Below are 23,660 nucleotides of genomic sequence, written 5' to 3'. Positions count from 1 at the left end.
GCGTTTTAGCAGGGGCACACATGCCCCTGCTATATATAAGCTCTGAAGCAAGATTTATTACTCTTTAAGTGCAGGCGATTTTAGAAATCGCTCCAAAAGCGCTTGTGCAAAGATTCCCTATGAGAGTGTCCACATGTCAGTATTTTGATTTCATTGAAATCGCAAACACACTACATGTACCATTTTCTGAGCGCTTTGGCTCAATGGAAGTTATAGGGAAATTACAAATCACTTGAAAAAGCGCTTTGTATAGCGATTTCACGAGCACTTCTATGGATAAATACATTGGGCCAGATTTATCAAAGCATTACCGACAGTTTTTTCTTCTAAAACAGTTCTAACCACCAGAGGAACTGTTCTGCGTGATAATAAGAAACTTATCAAATCCTACATAATAGCATCAGTTTAGCAGGGATTTATAGAGCTACACTACAGTAAAGAAAAGTGCAAATCCATCCCTAAACTGTCGCATATTAAGAAGTGCTTCATAGCAGTTCTCCAAATAGTGCAGCATTGCAGGCATGTGATTTGTGAAGGGCTCCCCCCTCACTCGGAGCCTGCTGACAGCAGATGTGTTGGTTACCTCAGCAACAGCAATGTTCCTCTCACACTGCACTGCCTGAGAGACCTTCCTAACTCCTCCTATTCCTAACAGTTTAAAGGGGAACTTCAGCCTAAACAAACATACTATCATCAAGTTACATTGGTTATGTTCATTAGAATATATAGGTAATATAATCTCTTACCCACCCTGTTTTAAAATAACAGGCAAATGTTTGTGATTCATGGGGGCTGCCATCTTTGTCATGGGGGCAGCCATCTTTTTGGTTGAAAGGAGGTGACAAGGAGCAGGAGACACAGTTCCAACTGTCCTGTGTCCTTATTACCCCTCCCAGCTGCACACGCTAGGCTTCAAATGTCGAATTCAAAATGTACAAAAAAAAATTGCACCAAAACAGCAGAACGAGAACAACAACATCAGAAATCCCATCATGCTTTGCACAGCATCAGGGGAAAAAAGCCCAGGCAGTTTTCTTCTGTGCAGCTAAAAATGAGAAACAAAGTTCTGATGCTGTGAAACTGTTAAAGAAACACCAAGCCTTTTCAGTGATGCTAAGTCGATTTTTAGTCCGGAGGTTTACTTTAAGAAGGAATCTGCACTATTTAGTGATTTCTTAGGATGTCTGAGACAGTTCTGCACGGATTTCTAAAAACCTACTAATATTTTGTCTCAGACACTCTTGATAAATGTCCCCCATTGTATTTATTCATTTCTGGGTGAAAGAGTTCACTTCCTGACTGACGTCAGGAAGTGATAAATTGAATCGATCTGCAAAAGCGCTTAGAAAAGCGCTTTTTCTAAGTGCAAAGCGGAGGGAAAAGCACTTTGAAAAACTCTCACTAAATCGCTCAGCACTTGCGATAGCGCTGGTGATTTATAATGTGAATATAGCCTAAAATCTTTTACATTGATGTGAATGTGTGAAATGGTTTGGCTTTTGTTGTTGTGGTTCCAGGTATGCAGTGTGGACGTGAGACCCCCAGAACATATCTTACCAGGTAGTAAGGGATCTGTATGCCAAGTTTTGTTGAAATCGAGTCTAGACTTTTTGGAGTGATGGTAGCAAATACAAACATACACACATACAGGTCTGATGATATAGATATATATATATATATATATATATATATATATATATATATATATAAATATATATATATATATATATATATATATATATATATATATGTGTGTGTGTGTGTTCTGATATAAAGGAGACCCTTATGGCTGCTATAGCGGGCTTGAAAGAGGATATTACACATATCCACAGCAGACTAGGGGCTTGATACACTAAACCGTGAGAACTTATATCACGGTCGCACTAGCGTCTTGCGCACGTTATAACGTGCATAATTTTTTTTGCGCACAAACGCAAATTTTCACCAGAAAACGGGCCAGTTTTCACGCAAAAATTCGCTATTGCGTGTGAAAACCGTTATGCGCATTATAACGCGCACAAAACGCTAGCGCGACCGGGATATCAGTTATCACAGTTTAGTGAATCAAGCCCTAGATGCGCTTGAGTCAGAGGGCCAGGACACGAAACAGCACAGAAAGTTAGCACCTTGCACAGCCATAACGCTTACCAGGACTCTAAGATGATAGAATTCCACCACAATTTAGAAGACCATGACAATAGAGGCTGCTGGAATAATTTTATAGTCAGAGGACTTCCAGAATCAGCCGTGACGGAGAAGCAAACGTTGGCCCTATAAGCATTCTTTAATCAGTTCACATCAGATCACATTGTGCGTTAAGACCACAGGGTAAAGATGAGGACCTCGCGCGCAATATAATTTCTTGCCTGACAAGCTTCACATTGAAAGCAGACATTATGAGAAGGGCTAGGACAAAAGATGAGATCTGGTTTAAAGATCAGGCTAGCCAAAATGATAAAAATAAAAAATACTAACGATACCTTTTCCTTTGAATTGTAACTTCCTTGATGTGAATAAAGGATTTAGGGAATATTCCCTGTAGGAAAAAAGTTAAACTCATTTAATTTTCTTTAAAGACAAAATAATAAAAACACATCCATAGAATAAGTGTTTTCAAAAATGTAACATTCATGATTTTGTGCCAGAAACATTTAGACAAAATGAACAATGTGAGGCAGACCACTTGTTTAAAGGAAAAGGAAATACTCAGATGCTTATAGGCAAAGGCAGACAATCCATTTACAGAGAACATCTGCATACTGAGTATCAGCTTGAGTAAGTTAGGGTTGGCCATCTTAATCTGTAGATGTATTATGGTACAGATTATAACCTTGGGGTTATGAAAAAGTATTGGAGTAGCAGTAGAGTATTATGCTGGGAATACACAATGCGTTTTTTCGGCAGATAGATGGTTCGATAGATCATTTCCAACATGTCCAATCTTACTTTTGATTGTTTTACCATGCGATTTCTCATAGAAGTGAATGGAAATTGATAAGAAAAGATAAAAGAATCAAGTGGGAAATCAAGCGGAAAAACAGATCAAAATTGATCGAATGAAAAATCGACCAAAAAAACGCATTGTGTATTCCCAGCATTAGCCATCTGTGTTAGCCATTGGTCAAAGCAAGAAAATTTGAATCAGGATGATACCATTTATTGGCTAAAAGTCAGAGCACTGGGCAGAATCATATCGCGTCAAGCCTGAGGTGGGTGTTGATAAATGGCATCATCCTGATTCAAAATTTCTTGCTTGAAAAAGTATTAGGTGAGCATAATACCAACAGGAATACCTACAGTTTGTTGTTATCTTCTGTCTATATCATTCTAACCATTTTGGGAAGATTTTGACTGCAAGCTTGTAACCTTCAGATTGATTTGCTCTCTTGGGAAGTGTCCTCTATCTCACCATACTGCCTACTGTTTTGACTTTTAATACTTAATTAGGTCCTTTGTCTCAACTCTGAAAGTGATTACTAGAATATAGCTTGTTATTTCCTATTGTGCTGCCAGAGGGTGTAAAATAATTTACTGTTTGTTTACTACGAAGGTGCACAAGTTTACCTAACCTATCAGGCTGTGTGTTTCAGCATAAGGTATGGCTTGACTATGCAGTATCTCACAAAAGGCAGTATACCTCTCACATTTTTGTAAATATTTATTATATTTTTTCATGGGACAACACTGAAGATATGACACATTGATATAATGTAAAGTAGTGAGTGTACAGCTTGTATAACAGTGTGAATTTGCTGTTCCATCAAAACAACTCACCACAGGGCCATTCATTTCAAAATCACTATTAACAAAAGTGAATAAACCCCTAATTGAAGAATGTTACAATTCTGCCCAAAGTGTCAGTAACACCATTATTTTCCAGCACTCTTTTGGGCATGGAGTTTACTAGGGTTTCACAGGTAGCCACTGGAATACTCTTTTACTCTTGAAAGGATCTTTAGTGACAGATAGTACAATGCAGTAAATAAATTCAGAATATCCACGTTTGCATTTATTTTTCTGGTTTCAGCATCAGAATCACTTCCTATATTTATATATTGCGGTATATTGGCATGTAAATCTGCTCTCCCAGTGATACCACAACCTAGGCTGTTTATTATGCAAAATTCTTCTCCCGGTGCACCCTGGGAAAGCAGACATTATTGCTACTGTCTTCAGAACACATAGTAAACAAATAATGCAACTATGTAAAAAAAAGTGCAGGTTTACAATAAATTTGCATTTTTATATTAAACAAATAATTAACGAAAATGGGAAGGAATTTAAACTTACCTCCTGTGTTTTCTGTTTTACTAGATATCCTCTGTACCAATCTAAAGTGAAATGAATATCATAGTAAATGATGAACTTAAAATATTCAAATGTTAATTTCAATAATAACTAGGGCTAGCTTTGCTAATATGTGGCTCAGATTTATTGGATGCCTATCTGGTTGAGCTTGGCACAACATTTGTGCATCACTACAAGCCGTTTTTTATTGAAATTAATAGAGATGTCAATCAGGCATGCATTTGGGCTTAATCATACGGTTAATCATAAAGAGAGCTTTAAAATGATATACATCTTTCCATAGTTTTTGCACTGCTCGGAGTCCCTTTAATAAAGAATGCAAAAAAATCTATATAAATTTGTGTGCACTGTTTTTGTAATAAAAAACGGAAATATGAAAAACCACAAATAGATATGCATGCTAAATAGGGATGTTCATTTGGATTCTGCGGAACCGAAATTTCCGCATTTTTGATCAGACATCCACATTTCCAATTAGTATTCAGAAATCGGAATTCTGCGTAAATTTGATTTACCGCAGCTCGGTAATTTTAGCCCAATCACAGAATTTGGAAGCCTGGGACCAATAAGAGAATGCAGAATTTTTCTGCAAAATTTTAATTCTAGACCAATCACAAAATTGATTTTCCACTTTTCCAATTTATGTTCTCCATTGTTTTTTTTTTTTTTTTTGCATTTTCTATTGCAAAAAATGACCAATAAAGTACTCCTCAAAAAATGGAAAATCAGAAATGGGAAAATTGAAAATTGGAAAAACAAAAAACCTAATGCTAAAGCCTTAACAAAGGCCTTTTTAACATTATTCTATAACTATGGCCCTGAAATCATGTTTAAATATTTGTTGCATTTGAGGATGTCTTTTATGTAGTTTACGAATGTCTGTGACTTCTAATAGTGTGTGAATAACTGCTGAGGCTGTATGTGCGCATGTAAGTGTTTACACAGTAAGAGAGGCAGGGGTTATTTTATTGTGTGATGTTACACATGCACCATGTGATACATGAATCACCAAGTGGTGGTGTTCTACGGTGACAGCAGGCACAGGGGTAATGGCAGAGGGGGTCAGGAGTCACAGCATTTGGGAAGATGAGATTTTACACATTACGTGCACATTTACATTTGGGCCCAGCAGACAGTAGGGGTGGCGTCGCTAGGCCGATTCCTGATAGAATTCATGCTCATATCTGTCAGGGTTCAGCCTGTGGTGTATGGGACGCCTTGTGCAGGTGCCTGATGATGGAAAGGCGTCTCCCTCCCCAAGTGCCTCCCTCCTGCCTTACCTATACAGAGTCCTGATCGGAGTGTAAATGAGAGGTTAGTGAAGGACAAGGATGGTCTGTGGGCTTAAGGAACTGAAGTATATAGCATGGGGAGTTCTAGTGGGATAGTGGGTCATCAAACCTCTGAAAATGCAAACAGTTCAAATTCCATTCAGAACTCTACCCTCCACGGCTGGTTTGTCCAATGTTTATATTTTATTTATGTTGAAATTGGTAGTTACACAACATATAAAAACCAGCACTCTTGTGCTGGTTTTTATATGCTGTGTTAACAGTCAATTTCTACAGAAATAAAATATGAGCATTGGATAAAGCATCCATGGAAGAATGAGTTCTGACTAAAATTTGAACTAAATAAGAGGCTACTCAACCGGGTCTCGGCATTTCATTCACTAGATCTCCCTTCAGTCAGGGGGCACCTCTAGCTACCTAATACTTGAGGGCACATCTACCTACCTAACACTTGAGGGCACCTCTAGCTACTTAATACTAAGGATAGCTCTAGCTACTTTATACTAAGGGGCTCCTGCAGCTACCTATGATGGGCAAGGGAACTAAGGGAGAAGTGACAGGGGGGGCAGCCAGCACACTTGCGGTGCGATTCGACAGGTGTTTGTAGGTTCATGGAGCACAAAGTCTAGGGTGCCAGGACATAATAGTAATGGCTATTCAGACATAATTCCCTGCTAAAATGTCCGCTGACAGAAAAAACTGCTTTGTTTGAATAAAACGAAAACAAAAAAATTGTGCTAGAAAATATAGGTTTTAATTTTTAAACACTCACTAAACTTTGGAAAAAGTGATTTTTTTTTTACCTTCACAAGTCTCCAGTATGTGAACCACATCTCCAAGTTGAAGGGAAAGATGTGGTGACCCACAGCTTGTGAAATTACAGATGGCTGAAAGAAAGTCAAAAACACATTTTTTAAGTGTAAAACAGCTTTTAAAAAGCGTACAATCTGCCAGCACATGGATATTTTGTTCCAGCTTAATGCCAGCTTGTGGTCATAGGATAAGCACATACAATTGACATATGATTGCCATCAACAACTGAAAAGCACAGTGACAAAAACATTTGGCAACCCTCAAGTAAAAAGAGAAATAACTACTTTTAAGGGAAGTCCCCCCCCCCCTTTTTGTGTGGTGGTGGTGGTGGTGATGGTGGGGAGGGGGAGGTGTCACTCAATCAGATCAAGTGTGAGTAGAGAATAATAACAGCTTCCCTCTCAATGCTGATAATTACCAACACAGAGGCAAAGAATAGGAAGCACACTGTAAGTTTACCAGTATTTATGCAAGAATGTGGCATGCTTGCACACATATCACATCTCATGTTATGTACTCAATGCACACATTGCTTTTATAACACGTTTAATGTGTAAATGCATAATGCCATTCAGGGGCGTAACTAAAATGTATGGGCCCCCCTACAAAAAAAGATTGCATGGGGCCCCCTAGCTCCATAGCCTCCCTCCCAACCCAAAGGACCAGGCAGTCAGCTGGTAAACAAACATCCCTGCCACCCCCTCCCACCATGCAGAGTAACACAGGGAGCATTATATTTACCTGCTTTCAGCGTCATGGATCTCTGTGCATCACAGCCACAGCACTCTCTGCTGCCCTTCGGCCACCTTCCGATCACATGACTCGCATTGCTCATGTGATAGGGAGCTGATGAATGGTGGCAGATAGAATGTGCTGGGATGCACAGAGAAAACCCTCAGCACTGGAACTGGTAGCTAGTGTAATATGACCTGCTTTCAGTGCTGTGGGTCTCCTCTGTGCATTACAGCACACTCTCTCTGCTTCTATTCACTGGCTCTCTATAATGAGACCGTTGCGAGTGATGTGATTGGGAGCTTGGCAAAGGTCAGCAGAGAGTGCTGCTGCTGTGACACATGGAGATTTGTGCTGCTAGAAGCAGGTAAGTATAAAGTTGCCAACTAACGATCAAATTTGTAGCAAAAAATCATTTGAGCGATCAAATAATTCTGATCAGAAGAACAATCATTCACTACACCATCAACAAAGCAATCTTTGTCTCCTATCTATCACAACCATGGGCGTAGCAATCACCCCTGCGACCCCTGCCTTCGCATGCGGCCCAGAAGCTTTGGGAGCCCCTCCACCTCCCTCTCCCCAACCGCGAGTGCAGACAATTAGCAAAGAAACCTCCCCATTCACTCACAAAAGCCATGTGCAGGAGTATGTGCAATTTTTTCCTGCTTCCAGAGGCTGCTTCACAACAGAACACTCTCTTCAGGGATAAAGGAGGCCCCATGCTATAATTTTTGCAGGGGGGCCCTATTAAGTCTAGTTATGCCCCTGATCATAACCAACACGAAAATCCAAATTTTGGTTTGACGAAAATCCAATCAGACGACTATTTTTATAATAATTCATAATCAATTGTGCCTATCAATGGAGATTATTTACAATCAATTCGATCAGAATTTATGATCGCTCAAACGATTTTTCACTAGAAATTGGACCGTTAGTGGCCACCTTAATGCTCCCTGCTCTACTCTGCATCCGAATGGGAGGAGGCATGGCCCCAAGGCCCCCAGCCCCCCCCCCCCCCCCCCCCCGCAATCACGGGGGTTGTGGGGGCTATTGTTATGCCTATGATGCCATTTGCACATAAACACCAGTAAAATTGTAGTGCACTGTGCACTGTCTGTGCATGGCAATTTTACCAGAATTTTGTGAATTAACCCCCACATCTGCTATTTTTACTTTTGATGAATTATCCAGCAAATTCAAGTTTCTATCAGTTTTACCTGACAGGATTGGAACTGTACACTATTTATGTGAGAACACACCCTTAGTAAGCTAGTACAAAACTGCCAGGACAGGACCGGAACGTAATGTACACCCTTTATGTGTGTACATTACAAGCCATACAAAACTCATACAAAACTGATAGTTCAATTTTCCAGTTTATTCGACCTAAAAGATTGAATTGAATCAAAGTCAAAATAATATTTTTTTCCGATTAAGAAAAACAAATGATTATCCTATTTTTTCAATAAAAATCCGATCGGACAAGTTGGAAAAATCTTTATATTTGATTTAAGGGAGTAATCAAATTATGTAATCGAAAAAAAAATGAAAAAATTCTACTATGATTGGGCGTCATTACTATTACCGATTTTTTACCTGGATTTGGCTACTCTCTGCCTGCCGCCTGCATCAACCTCTGCCTGGATTTTGATTACTCTCTGCCTTTCTGCCTAAGTCTGATAGCAAAGGGAATAAAGTCTGAAAGGAATCACGCTTCTACTGCCCCGATTGTGATATCGCCCTCTGTGCCATTCCCTGTTTCAAAATATACCACAGATGGGAGGTGTATTAGGTATATACTGTATGTACATACTGTATGGTCTGGTGCCTTATTTGTACAGTTTCACTATTTTTTAAGTTTATTCATAAATTTAACTATTTCAACAATTTTGTGTTCTAGACTCTTATTATACGCGGGATGTCTACAAGACCTTTATTCTGACATGTTTTGGTGAGTTATGATTTAAGAAATAGAGGCCTAAAATTCTTGAAAAAAATGTACCACTTTTAGACTTATAAATCCAGAAAGAAATGAACCGCCAGGGAGGTTAATGTGTGTACTAAACATAAGCCTACCAAAACCTCAAAGAGGGGGATGTGTACATTTTGAACAAAGAAAAAAAGTCATAACAGAGGTGAAAGAGGCCATTTATGTCAAACTGGAAAGACAGGGCATTTTCTATAAAAGCCAGATTACCACGCCCCCCCCCCCCCCTCCAGTTATTGGTTGAAAGGATGACCAGGTACGGGGCAGCTAAATGTAGCATGACAAAAATGGCGCATGCTAAATAGTAGGTGCTGGGACCGTTCGCTGTATGAACAGTGGCTACCAATAGCGGGAGCGAAGGGTCCGCTATTAGTAGGCACAGTTTTCAATGTAGTAAGGTAAAAAAAAGATAGTGCTCAGTCTGAGGTGCCTGCGTGACTCTTTAATATGCCCCCAGATACACAGATTGTGTAGCTATGTTCCCTTCAGGTACAGGATCTAAGTAGACATGTTTCTCTAATTATGATGATGCTTTGTATCTCCGGCGTAATGCAAACAGCAACTTTTCCCCTCCATTGCAATGCAATCCGGTCTTTACAGATCAGGACATGTGTGGAACTGCAAGCAGGTTTGATGAAATCTGCTTAAAATTATTAATACATCAAAGGGCAATACATAAGCTTGGCAGATAAGCCTTTTGTCCCTAAGCTTATACAAAGGACAAGGGGGCATGATTGTGTACATGCAAAAAAAAAGGTTGCGTGGCAAAATGGTCACTGGTAATACTGATAGTAGAATATCTGTAAGTTTACCAATATTCTACTATCCCTTATTTAATCAGACATTTTACTAATTAGCTGCACCCTAATTCTCACACTAACCCTCCTCTATGTATGCCTTACACTAATCACACACCACCTACTCCTAACACTAACTTCCCCCATCTACTCCTAACACATAACCACCCCTGCCTACACCTAACACTAAATTCCCCTATCTACGCCTAACACTAACCACCCCTGCCTAACACTAACTTTTCCCTACCTACTCCTAACACTAACCACTCCACCACCTACTCCTAACACTAACTTTCCCTTATCCCCTTATCTACTCCAAACAACTAACCCTCCCTACCGACTCTTAACACTAAACTAACTTATTAACAGGCCAAGCCAGGCCTACAATATAGCCAATCTCTGGTGTATTCCTTACAGCCAGTGAGTGGCTATTTAAAGCCACTAAAGATGGCCCGAATGGTTTCACCTGCGAACAGTTCCAGGCGAACTTTCGTGGTTCGCGTTCGCCAGCGAAGATGAACTTTTGCTGAAGTTCGGTTCGCCCCCATAGTGCGCCATTAGAGTCAACTTTGACCCTCTACATCACAGTCAGCAGACACATTGTAGCCAATTAGGCTACACTCTCACCTGAAGCCACTCCCCCCCTTATAAAAGGCAGGCAGCGCTGGCTTTTACACTCATGTGCCTGCAGTAATTAGTGAAGGGACAGCTGCTGGCAGACTCTCATAGGGAAAGATTAGTTAGGCTCTTGTAGGCTTGTTAGCTTGCTCCTGGCTGATTGTTATTGCTAAAATAGCACCCCTCAACAGCTCTTTTGAGAGCTACTGTTCTACTGATGTGTTGTTGTTTTTTTGTGTTGCCCACTGACACTGCATTATACAGCCCTATCTGTTGCAGCTGGACCTTGGTAACTGTTATTACTGTGCCAGCCAGGCCCTGCCTAACTATCTATACTGGGACACCTACCTATGCCTACCTAACTACTGGGACACCTACTTACTTATATGGGGACACCTACCTATGCCTACCTACCTACCTATACTAGGGCACATACCTATGCCTACCTACCTATACTAGGGCACCTACATATTCCTACCTGCCTATACTACGGCACCTACCTATGCCTACCTACCTACACTGGGATGCCTACCTATGCCTAGCTAACTACTGGGGCACCTATCTATGCCTACCTACCTATACTGGGACACCTAACTATGCCTACCTACCTATACTGGGACTCCTACTTATGCCTAGCTAACGACTGGGGCACCTACCTATGCCTATCTACCTATACTTGGACACCTACCTATGCCTACCTACCTATACTGGGGCACCTACCTATGCCAACCTACCTATACTGGGACTCCTACCTATGCCTAGCTAACTACTGGGGCACCTATCTATGCCTACCTACCTATACTGGGACACCTACCTATGCCTACCTACCTATACTGGGACTCCTACTTATGCCTAGCTAACGACTGGGGCACCTACCTATGCCTATCTACCTATACTGGGACGCCTACCTATACGTACCTACCTATACTGGGACTCCTACCTATGCCTAGGTAACTACTAAGGCACCTACCTAATCCTACCTACCTATACTGGGACTCCTACCTATGCCTAGCTAACTACTGGGGCACCTACCTATGCCTATCTACCTATACTGGGACACCTACCTATGCCTACCTACCTATACTGGGACTCCTACCTATGCCTAGCTAACTACTGGGGCACCTACCTATGCCTATCTACCTATACTTGGACACCTACCTATGCCTACTTACCTATATTGGGACACCTACCTATGCCAACCTACATATACTGGGACTCCTACCTATGCCTAGCTAACTACTGGGGCACCTACCTATGCCTAACTACCTATACTGGGACTCCTACCTATGCCTAGCTAACTACTGGGGCACCTACCTATGCCTATCTACCTATACTGGGACTCCTACCTATGCCTAGCTAACTACTGGGGCACCTATTTATGCCTATCTACCTATACTGGGACACCTACCTATGCCTACCTACCTATACTCGGGCACCTACCTATGCCTACCTACATACAAGAAGATAATAAGGTTGTTGCTTCATTGTGGACAGACCAAATTTGATCAGCTGTGATTATTCATTGCCACTAATTTTTTAGTGGTTTCTATTTTATAGCCACTAATTTTTTAAAGCAGCTATTTCTTCCTGCTATTTTTTTGTAGGCACTTGCCTGTGGTGGCACACAAATTTCTCTAGCAGCTCTGATGCCCAAATTTATGACTTCGGGCATGATCTGCCTATAGAGGAAAAAAGGTTTTGCCATCTATTTAGTAAGGGATTCTTTAAAGTAAGAGTGGTTAAAATGCAATTGTATATCTGCATTTAAAGGAGACTTGGATGCTTTCCTTGCATTGCATGACATCTATGGCTATAATTACTAGGTAAGTCCTAGCAGAGTTGATCCAGGGCTTTTCTCTGATTGCCACCTGGAGTCAGATAGGATTTTTTTCCCTTTACAGGTTAATTAGCCATGCCTTGTAGGGCGTTTTGCCTTCCCCTGGATTAATTGGAATGCGTGAGGGTGTAGGAAAGTAATGTGCCTAATTTTCTTTATTAATTTATTTTTCTTATTTTATTTTTTCATCTGATGGACAGATGTTTTTTCAACTAAACTATGTAACTATATATTTGTACCATGCAAAATGCACTCAGCAACATAAGCAATGAAAATATCCAGACATTGTTATGTGGATGCCGAGTGCAATAATCGTTACTAGGATGATTGTAAAAGTCCCTCATACCACCTTGCTGTGTCTTTTTTAGTGTAGCAGTAGAAGTTCATAATATCTACATGGATCTTAAGGGGTTAATCAGTCATCTTTAAAAATCGCAAAGGAAGTGGTTTTAAGACAGTTGTTGTCATACAGCCCATTCCGCTTCATTTAGCTCTCATCTAGTGAAAATCAAATGCTGACTATATTTCCTATACATTTTAAAAGAAAACCTGGCTTTTACCAGCTGCCTACAGCCTCTCCACCATCCAAATTTCCCTGGACCTGCTTTCACTTACAATTATGTACTGTAGATGGTAGATGTCATCTGTATTTATTTCAGTGTGTTTCTTTCAATGAAGAAACATTTATTATCAAAAGAGCAAGTAGCTAGTGTGGTCTAGAGGAAGAAACATCATGGAAAAAAAAGCAAAAGTAGTTCTGCTGGCTACTGTAACTGGTAGATTTCAAAACCAGCAAATGCAGTTGGATGGGATCAAAGTAGTTATTAGGGCTCTTTAGTGAGTGGAAGGGGTTACAGCAAGTTAAAACTGCCTAGCTAAAAGCTGTAACTCTACTGGTAACAACTCACTCTTTCCCCCCTGGACTATTCTAATTACTGCTTTGGTCTGACCCACATATCTGTGTACAGTAAATACAAGGAGTTTGTCTTGTACTATTTAAATAAATACTTTTATCCCTTAAAATGTACGTTAAAATGTAATTTTTTCCCCCTCGATTGCGCTCTCATCGCCGTGTCCGTCTCGCTCTGATACATGTTTTCCTAATTTTTATATCCCATACAGTTATTATATTTGCTTTTTTGCATAAGTATTATTATTTAGAAATTACAAGTTCCCAAAGTACATTGCATTTTATTCATAACTGGTGTATTCATATTGTAATGTACCCAGAAATGCTTTCTGAGTATCTGTCTGTGTTCTGGAGTGTCTGAATTGCCAGAGAATGTTTACATTCCTCACTTAATACAATTAAGTAAACACAAGATAATGTTATCTCCAATTCAGATGTGCCCAGCTTTCCCTGCAGGGAGCTTGTAAATCCTTAGTTTAACTAGTTGAATGCTGTTCTAGTAAAAGAAAATGGTGGTAGTATATAATATGCTGTAAATAATCTTTTAAAGCAAAGAAGAAATGCTGGGTTTCATATCACTTTAAGGAATTATGGGCTTGATACATCAAGGTGGAGCAGGAGCTCAGCGCACACTATGATGTGGTAATGCAGCGTAACTTACTCGCTGGTAACTTACTTGCGCTTCTTGTAACTAATAACCACTCCACTCATCCCACCTTTAGCTCCGTCGGGGCCAGTGGCTTTCTAGGACATGATCCCAGTGCTTTGATTGGCCCAATAGGCTGCCTGTCACTTGAAAGGCAGTCGATTGGGTAAATCAACGTGTGGGGAGAGCTGGGCAGATACCTAAGAAACGCGTTGTCTTTTTTAAATTGTGCTAGAATAAACCTTACCTGTTCTAAACCCTTATTTTGCTGGGTTGGATCATCTGGAAAGGTAAGATACCCCATGTATTTTTTTATGTCTTTATAACGTATACTCTGAGAGATATTTATTTTTGGGCGCCTCCACCCTTCTTCATTGCCCACTACACCTCATTTGGAGGTGTCCCTCCCACTAGTGTGGTGCCAACCACAGCTAGTAAGGACCCCAGGAGAGCAATCCACCCGGTTCCGGCAGGATCTGGAGAGCCAAGTGGAGACTGTGTTTTCCCCGTAGGCAAAATAGGTTGGTTGCAGGTTCTGCAACCCACCTTTATGAGTATAACTACTCTTGTAATACTGAGCTAATTTTATCCTATGATACTGCAATATTTGGCTCCTGGTCTTGTCTTTGCCATACAGGCTACTGTGGTTGCCCCACAGTGACCATCCTTACTTCTACCACTGACTGTATGCTTGTTTCAGGTGTGTGAATCAAAATCAACTAAAGCCTAAATCTTAGCATTACAGTCAGACAACTGCCATTTTTATGAAGGAATGAAGATTACAGTTTTTTTCTTGCTTTGGGTTCCCTTTAACAGATAGGCCCCTTTTACACTTGCAGATAATTCCTGCGTTGCATTACCCTATTTTGCCGCAAGGAGCCACAAAGTAATGAAAGTCTATGGAGACTTTCACACTTATTGCGGTCCCTTACAGTGCACTGGAACTATCCGCAAGGGCAACATCGCGTTACCAAGAGCACTGCGGAGCACGGTGCATCGCAGTGCGTATGCGCAGACTGACAGGAATCCCACTGACTTACTTCCTGCCCAGCAAGAAGTACATCACTGAGCTGAGTGTGTGTGTGGGGGGGGGGGGGGGGGGGGGGGAGGGGGTATGTTGTGTATCTATGCATATGAGCCTGTCAGCGCACTCTGCTGCAGGGTCATATGTTTGTCATTTTTTGTGACAGGAGCATTGCATCCCCACTGCAAAGCAAAGCAAAATATGGGAAACCAGCCTCAAACAGACATGGTTTATTAAACAAGCAGGGGTTGCAGAAGGCTAAACATAACTGTAATTAGCCAAGAATCAGTGAAACAAGGCTGGAGAGAAGTCAAATTCAGGATGGGACAAATTAGGAATTGAAAAGGAAGCTAAAAGGTACCGTAAGTTGTAGCATGGTTAACACACATACAAATAATCAGAACTGAAGGTTCTAGCTGCTGGCCACAGGGAAGTTAAATACTTAACTTAGGATACACTGTTATTTAAACCCAATGCATGTGAAGACGATTATGCAGAAAATGATTTGGAGGCTGGGTTTTACTCTTCAAGCTGCTGTAATGTTGATCAGTATTCTCTTGTTTGCAGAATTGAGGGTTCTGGTCATCTCTCAGTGATGGATTATAAGGCATCAGAATTGTCTCACAAGTGACATATGCACAGAGGCTTGACCTAGGGTGGGTCATAATAGGAGATGTCTGCATAGGAAGTGTACACAGACCCACTTCTGTGAATAGCATGCTCACTAGCACGTTACAAAATGGACGTCCTTCTGTATTCCATCCTTGCCACAATCATTTCCTGGTTAAAGAACTGCCTTACAGCACCAATCTGCCCTGTCCTGCCATTTGCTCTTCCTGCGACAACCACATAGCTGACAGTGACCAAAACCATCTAGGGTGCACTGTTTTCCAGAGAACACCACAAGACAATCAGGTGACAACATCTCATGAGGACAGATTGTTTTTGAAATTAATGGAACAGGAAATGGTCAAAGACAAATCCAATAGCTGGGTCGCACCTCTTCCCTTTAGACCACAAAGACAACGTCTGCCTAATAACAAGGAACAAGCTTATAAACGCTTCACTTCCCTTAGACACAACTTTCAGAGAAAACCAGAGATGAGAGTCCACTTCTTTAACTTTATGGAAAAAATATTTGAGAATGACCATGCAGAGATAGCACCTACTCTTAACAACTCAGAAGAATGTTGGTACCTACCCATATTTGGAGTATACCATCCAAAGAAACCTGGTCAAATCAGGGTGGTATTCGACTCGAGTGCAAAATTCGAAGGGGTTTCCTTAAATGATGTGCTCTTTTCAGGTCCAGATCTTAACAACAGACTTTTGGGAGTACTTCTACGCTTTCGTAAGGACTCTATTGCCTTCACAGCAGACATCCAACAGATGTTCCATTGTTTTCTCGTTAAAGAAGAACATAGAAATTTCTTGAGATTCCTATGGTTCAGAAACAACAACCCGAATGAAGACATTGTAGAGTATCGCATGAGGGTACACACGTTTGGCAACAGTCCTTCCCCTGCAGTTGCTATTTTTGGACTTAAACGCTCAGCTCAAGAAGGTGAGATACAGTATGGAACAGACGTTAGACACTTTGTAGAGAAGGATTTTTATGTGGACGATTGCTTAAAATCACTTCCTACAAACGAGGCAGCTGTCAGTCTCCTCAAAAGAGCCCAAGAATTGCTTGCTTGTTCGAACTTAAGACTGCACAAAATTGCTTCCAACAGCAAAGAACTTATGGAAGCTTTCCCCTCTCAAGACCACTCAAATGATCTAAAAGACTTAGACTTAGCAACTGACACTATTCCAGTACAACGTAGTCTCGGACTACTATGGGACCTAACGTCGGACACCTTTACTTTCCAAGTCAAGAATGAAGAAAAACCCTTCACCCGTAGAGGCGTACTCTCTACCATAAACAGCCTGTATGATCCTCTAGGATTTGCATCCCCTGTTACTATCCAAGGCAAAGCATTACTCAGAGACTTAAGCTGTAAAACTTTAGACTGGGATCTTCCACTTCCCCCCGAACAAAGAGACTTATGGGTAGAGTGGAGAAACTCCTTACCAGCTTTATGTGATCTTCATATTGCACGCCCATATGCCCCTGTACCCTCTACAGAAATCCAAATGCAAAGACTTTGTGTTTTCTCTGATGCATCTGTGAAAGCGATTGCGGCAGTAGCTTACCTTAAAGTGATAGACAACAAAGGACAATGCCATGTCGGGTTTGTCATGGGGAAAGCAAAACTTGCTCCACTCCCGGAGCATACTATACCCAGGCTAGAACTGTGCGCTGCTGTGCTAGCAGTAGAGATAGCTGAGCTTATTACCACCGAGATGGACATTGACATTAAGGAGACAGAGTTTTACACAGACAGTAAAGTAGTCTTGGGCTACATTTACAATGAAACCAGGCGCTTCTACGTTTACGTAAGCAACAGAGTTCTGAGGATTAGAAGATCTACCAGCCCAAAACAGTGGCAATATGTACCTACCGACCATAACCCTGCCGATCTGGCAACCAGATCTGTTGCTGCCAAGCACCTTCAGAACACAATATGGTTTACCGGACCTACATTTCTGTATAACCCAGAGCACATTTCCGAAGGTGAGTTATTTGGACTAGTAAGTGCAGGCACAGATGTAGAAATCCGTCCTCAGGTTTCTACGCTACGCACAGTAACTTCTGAAAGACATCTTAAATCTCATCGTTTTAGCAGATTTTCAACCTGGAATTCACTAATTCGAGCCATCACTTGTTTAGCTCATATAAGTGGTTCGTACAAGAGTACTTCATCTACATGCATGAATAGCTGCAAAGGCTGGCATCTCTGTGGGAATGTCAGATCAGTACATGAACTAGACCGATCCAAAAATCTGATCATTTTCACTGTGCAACAAGAAGTATATGCTAAGGAGATTGATTGTATTGTCAACCAAAGGCCTATCCCAAATGACAGTGTTTTGAAAAGACTTGACCCAATCTTAGATGAAGACGGTCTGTTAAGAGTGGGAGGCCGTCTTAAGCATGCTAAAATAGAACTGAAAGAGAAACATCCTGTGTTAATCCCTGGCCACCATCACATTGCGTCTTTGCTTGTTCAGCACTACCATAACCTAACCAAGCATCAGGGTCGCCTGTTTACAGAAGGGGCTTTACGAACTGCTGGACTGTGGATAGTAGGAGCAAAGAGATGTGTGAGCAGGTTCATTTTCAACTGTGTTACTTGCCGGAAACTCCGTGGTACGTTTCAAATGCAGAAGATGGCTAATCTTCCTCCTGACAGACTTAGCTTAGATCCTCCTTTTACTAATGTTGGCCTTGATGTGTTCGGACCTTGGTCAGTCACTACCCGACGTACCAGAGCCAGCCATGCAAACAGTAAGCGCTGGGCAGTTTTATTCACTTGTATGTCAATCCGAGCAGTTCATATAGAGGTGATTGAGTCTATGGACACATCAGGTTTCATAAACGCCCTCAGACGTTTCATTGCTATCAGAGGCCCTGTGAAACATATTCGCTCCGACAGAGGTACAAACTTTATAGGAGCAGCCAAAGAGCTACAAATTCCTTCCAACTTGGACACTGTCACTGTGGAAAGATATTTAAGCCAGCAAGGTTGTACATGGACCTTCAACCCACCCCATTCCTCCCACATGGGAGGGACCTGGGAGAGAATGATAGGCATAGCCCGCAGAATTCTCAACTCCATCTTCTTACAAGCAGGTACCGCCAAGCTTACGCATGAGTGCCTAACTACCTTTATGGCAGAAGTCTCAGCCATCATGAATGCCAGACCTCTAACTCCAGTCTCAAGCGACCCTCATGATCCAGTGATCCTTACTCCTTCTATGCTGCTTACCCAGAAGACTGACATTGTTGGTGTTCCTACTGGAGAATTTACTACTAAAGACCTTTACAAACGTCAGTGGAGGCAAGTACAATGCCTTGCAAATACCTTCTGGGACAAGTGGAAAAACCAATACATTTCCACTCTGCAACCAAGAAAAAAGTGGCAAACTATCAAACCTAATCTCAAGCCTGGTGATGTTGTGCTTGTGAGAGATTGCCAGACATCTAGAAATGATTGGCCTTTGGGCCTTGTTACAAAAACCTTTCAGAGTGAAGATAACAATATCCGCAAAGTTGAAGTCAAAATACAACGACAAAAGGAAACCAGATTATTCCTCAGACCAGTAACTGAACTGATCTTACTGTTTTCTTCTGGAGACTCTAGTAATTAGTGGCATCAGTAAATGCCAGACGGGGAGTGTTCTGCCCCAAGGACATAAAGTTCAGAAATTAAGAGTAAAATGTTCTGCAAGATGTAATGTGAGTTATTGACATATATGAAAATACTATATATCCTGCATGTATGTTTAGAGTTGATGGTTATAGAGTTATAGCTCACCGAGCCCCCTAGTGGTCAGTCTTTATAATATTAGTAAACTGCAAGGGTTCTTGGGATAGAAAGTTGAATGGCATTGTGGGATTGATTCCACCATTTTAGAACCCTGTCTGTGAACTGTGAGGAAGCACTATCCACCATCTCTTCTCTTGTGGCAGCATTCTTGGTGAGTGACTTATTGTTTCTCACACCTAGTTATTGCTACAGCATCTACTCATAACAGAGACACTCTGTAGTATGTTTCTGCATTGTTAGATTACTCTGTGCTGTGTTCTTATACTGTCTGTCAGGAGCCTAAATGAGCACATGTATAATGCTAAACTGCAATATTGTTTATTAATGCATTGATTGTTGTAATCATATCTACTATGAGAGCCTTATTATACATTCATCTGTTTTCTAGTTTCACCGCCTGTGATTTCAATAAATACAAGACTACTTCAATCAGTCTCACTTATTGGGAGCCAGGAAGGTTTAGCTGCATGTCTTAGCTACACATAGGTCACATGTGTGGGGACAGAACATGTAGTGTGCATACACATGTAAGGTATCCTGTACATGCCTATACCCCCAACTAAGGCTACAAGGGGAGGGCAAAGAACATGCATGCACCGTGACAAATGCAAAAGCCAGATGCTTAGAAACAGCCCTGATGCATAACACTTTATTCATAAGTGATCTCACCTCAAAACTATAAACTTGGTGTTATTCATTTGAGTGTTACTGGTGTTGAAGGTTGGTGAATATGACAAACGGTGGATATTGGTTAATGGTTATGACTACATTGATTAGCACTGTTATGTTGCCCATACACTTATAAATGGGCACCCAATTTGGCCAAAAGATAGATCCCTCTCAGATCAAAATCTGATCAAAGAGGGATCTATTCCCACCACACATAGATTTTTAATAGATTTCAGCATAAAATCTATAAAAAAATCTTTGGGGCCGCTGCTACCACTGCAGATTGTTCTGCTACTCTCCCCCCTGATGCCCCAGACCCGGCTGGTGGGACTCCACTTACCACTTACTTGCCCTGCTAATTTTTTTTTTTGCCCTTTAACCAGGGGCGTAGCAATAACGGTTGCAGAGGTTGCGACCGCATCGGGGCCATTGGGCCAGAGGGGCCCCAAAGGGCCATCCCTCAACTACAGTATTATCTCTCTATTGGTCCTGTGCTCATAATAGGTAATCACTTCTATAGATACTTTGATTATTGGTAATCATTAACAAACTGTTCCCCATCCCCTTCTTGCACCTCTGACACTGTAGTTGTCATTGGCAGGTTTTGGTGTGCAGTATCAATTTCTATGTATGGAGTGCTTGGGGGGCCCCATTGTAAAACTTGCATAGGGGCCCACAGCTCCTTAGCTACGCCACTGCCTCTAACCAAGATATGGCCAGTCTATAATTGTTATGATGATGGTATGTGATGGTAAGTTTACTGTAGCTGTGAAAATCAGAATAACAACAAAACAACCCTCAAAAACCCAGTACCCCTAAATCAGAGCTTGATGGGTATTCTAATGAGTGAAATAAGTATTTAATCCCCTATCAACCAGCAAGATTTCCTGCTCCCAGGTGTCTTTTTGATATACAGATAATAATCTGAGATTAGAAGCATCCTCTGTAAGTGAGTGCTCTTAATCCTAGCTTGTTGCAGCCTAAAGGTCCGTACACACGCCGGACTGGAGGCAACGACGGGTCCGTCGTCACCTCCCGCTGGGTGGGCGTTCCAACGACAGTCCGGCGTGTGTACGCACTGTGGGCGGACTGATACGGCTGTTTCTGAGTGATCCGCCCGGGCTGTCGTTGGAACGCCCACCCAGCGGACTGTCATTGGAACGCCCACCCAGCGGGAGGTGACGACGGACCTGTCGTTGCCTCCAGTCCGGCGTGTGTACGGACCTTTAAACACACTGGTCCATAGAAGCATTCGGATTCCAAAACTAGCCACCATGGCCAAGACCAAAAAGCTGTCCAAGCATGCCAGGGAAAAAATTGCAGATCTGCACAAGGCTGGACTGGGCTACAATACTATTGACAAGGAGCTTGGTGGGAAAGTGACAACAGTTGCACAATAAAACTCAAATAGAAGAAACACAAAATAACTGTAAATCTTCCTCTATCTGTGGTTCTATGTAAGATCTCACCTCATGGAGTTGCAATGCTCATGAGAACGGTGATGAAGCAACTAAGAACTACACAGGGGAAATTTGTCAATGATCTCAGAGCAGCTAGGACCATTGAGCTTGATTCACTAAAGCTACCTCGCACAAGCGATGTGATGTGCTTGTAAGCACGGCTGTGATATTTCACTAGCAAACCCGCTACTTCGTTTATTAATGTAATAGCACCCACGCTAGTGAAGTATCGCAGTCATGCTACAAGTCAGTGCTGGGCCGAAATTACGCATTAGCGTAATTACGCATCGTAATTCACTACAAATGCACCGTAAGCGTTACGTGTAAGGTTACGGTATTACACGTAATTAATTACGCGTAGACCGTGGGGTTACGTTTTACGCGTAACAAAATTACGCGTAAGACAGTAAACTCCCATTGAAATTACACAGTCTGCCGTAATCGCGTAATATTACGCTCCCGTATAATATAAAAAAGCCGCCGACTTTAAGGGTTAATAGCAAAGCCCCCTTAAGTGCTAAGAGCCTCAAATTTGGAGAATATATTAAGGAGATCAGAAGGAATAAGAGGAAAACATTTTTTTTCAAAAAGACCTTATAGTTTTTGAGAAAATCGATGTTAAAGTTTCAAAGGAAAAATATATACATTTAAAAACCCGCCGACTTTAACGGTTAATAGCAAAGCCTGCTTAAAATTTAGGAACACCAAATTCACAGGGTATATTAAGGGGATCAGTGGGAATAAGAGGAAAAAATTTTTTTTCAAAAAGACCTTATAGTTTTTGAGAAAATCGATTTTTAAGTTTCAAGGGCGAAAATGTCTTTTAAATGCGGAAAATGTCAGGTTTTTTTGCACAGGTAACAATAGTGTTTTATTTTCATAGATTCCCCCAAGTGGGAAGAGTTTTACTTACTTCGTTCTGAGTGTGGGAAATATAAAAAAAAAACGACGTGGGGTCCCCCCTCCCAGACCTCTTTAACCCCTTGTCCCCCATGCAGACTGGGATAGCCAGAATGCGGAGCACCGGCCGCGTGGGGCTCCGCACCCTGACTATACCAGCCCGCATGGTCCATGGATTGGGGGGTCTCGGAAGGGGAGGGGCAGCCAAGCTCTCCCCTCCCCCTCCGAGCCCTTGTCCAATCCAAGGACAAGGGGCTCTTCTCCACCTCCGATGGGCGGTGGAGGTGGAGGCCGCGATTTCCTGGGGAGGGGTTCATGGTGGCATCTGGGAGTCCCCTTTAAAAAGGGGTCCCCCAGATGCCCACCCCCCTCCCAGGTGAAATGAGTATAGAGGTACTTGTACCCCTTACCCATTTCCTTTAAGAGTTAAAAGTAAATAAACACACAAACACATAGAAAAAGTATTTTAATTGAACAAAAAACATAACCACGAAAAAAGTCCTTTAATATTCTTAATTAACCATTAATACTTACCTGTCCCTTTAAAAGCCAGTTCCCACGCAATATCCTCGGAAATATACTAATCAGTTACAATGTAACAAAGTTATTACAATGTAACAACTTTGTTACTTTGTAACACCACCGCACCCGACGTCACTCGCCGCTCACCCGCCGGCCGCCGCATACACGCTAGTCCCCGCCGGCTCCCGCCGTCCACTCCGCCCACACCTGTCACCCATATACATGCTGGCACCCATGGGTGCCAGCATGTATATAGGTGACATGTGGGAGAGGCGGGGAGGGCAGCGGAGCCGGCGGGGACTTAGCGTCCCTTCACCCGACAGAGCTCTGAGCTATATTAGCTCAGAGCTCTCGGAAAGCATCTTTGTATTTGGGCTCCAAGGAGCCCCATTGGTCCTTAGCAGACCAATGGGGTTCCTTCAAATCAGAAGGAACCCCATTGGTCTGCTAAGGACCAATGGTGCTCCTTGGAGCCCAAATACAAAGATGCTTTCGAGAGCTCTGAGCTAATATAGCTCAGAGCTCTGTCGGGTGAAGGGACGCTAAGTCCCCGCCGGCTCCGCTGCCCTCCCCGCCTCTCCCACATGTCACCTATATACATGCTGGCACCCATGGGTGCCAGCATGTATATGGGTGACAGGTGTGGGCGGAGTGGACGGCGGGAGCTGGCGGGGACTAGCGTGTATGCGGCGGCCGGCGGGTGAGC

General features: G+C 42.1%; 1 protein-coding gene across 4 annotated transcripts in view; it reads right to left on the bottom strand.

Annotated features, from left to right (window-relative positions):
- DOCK2 (dedicator of cytokinesis 2) overlaps positions 1-23,660 on the bottom strand; it is a 566,587-nt gene that overhangs the window by 509,881 nt on the left and 33,046 nt on the right. For 3 of the 4 annotated variants that reach the window (XM_068277405.1, XM_068277401.1, XM_068277402.1), the window contains exons 2-4: positions 6,404-6,487; positions 4,291-4,331; positions 2,481-2,536 (exon numbers count right to left, since the gene is read on the bottom strand). In XM_068277405.1, the coding sequence (XP_068133506.1) occupies positions 2,481-2,536; positions 4,291-4,331; positions 6,404-6,487 (181 nt within the window). Of the gene's footprint in view, positions 1-311; positions 499-2,480; positions 2,537-4,290; positions 4,332-6,403; positions 6,488-23,660 lie in introns of those variants that run through there. The other variant, XM_068277403.1, reaches the window with a different exon arrangement.

Source organism: Hyperolius riggenbachi, chromosome 3, assembly GCF_040937935.1.
Source record: "Hyperolius riggenbachi isolate aHypRig1 chromosome 3, aHypRig1.pri, whole genome shotgun sequence".
Taxonomy (NCBI): Eukaryota; Metazoa; Chordata; class Amphibia; order Anura; family Hyperoliidae; genus Hyperolius; species Hyperolius riggenbachi.
The sequence above is the reverse complement of the archived record's forward strand: the minus strand, read 5'-3'. Positions and strand labels throughout refer to the sequence as shown.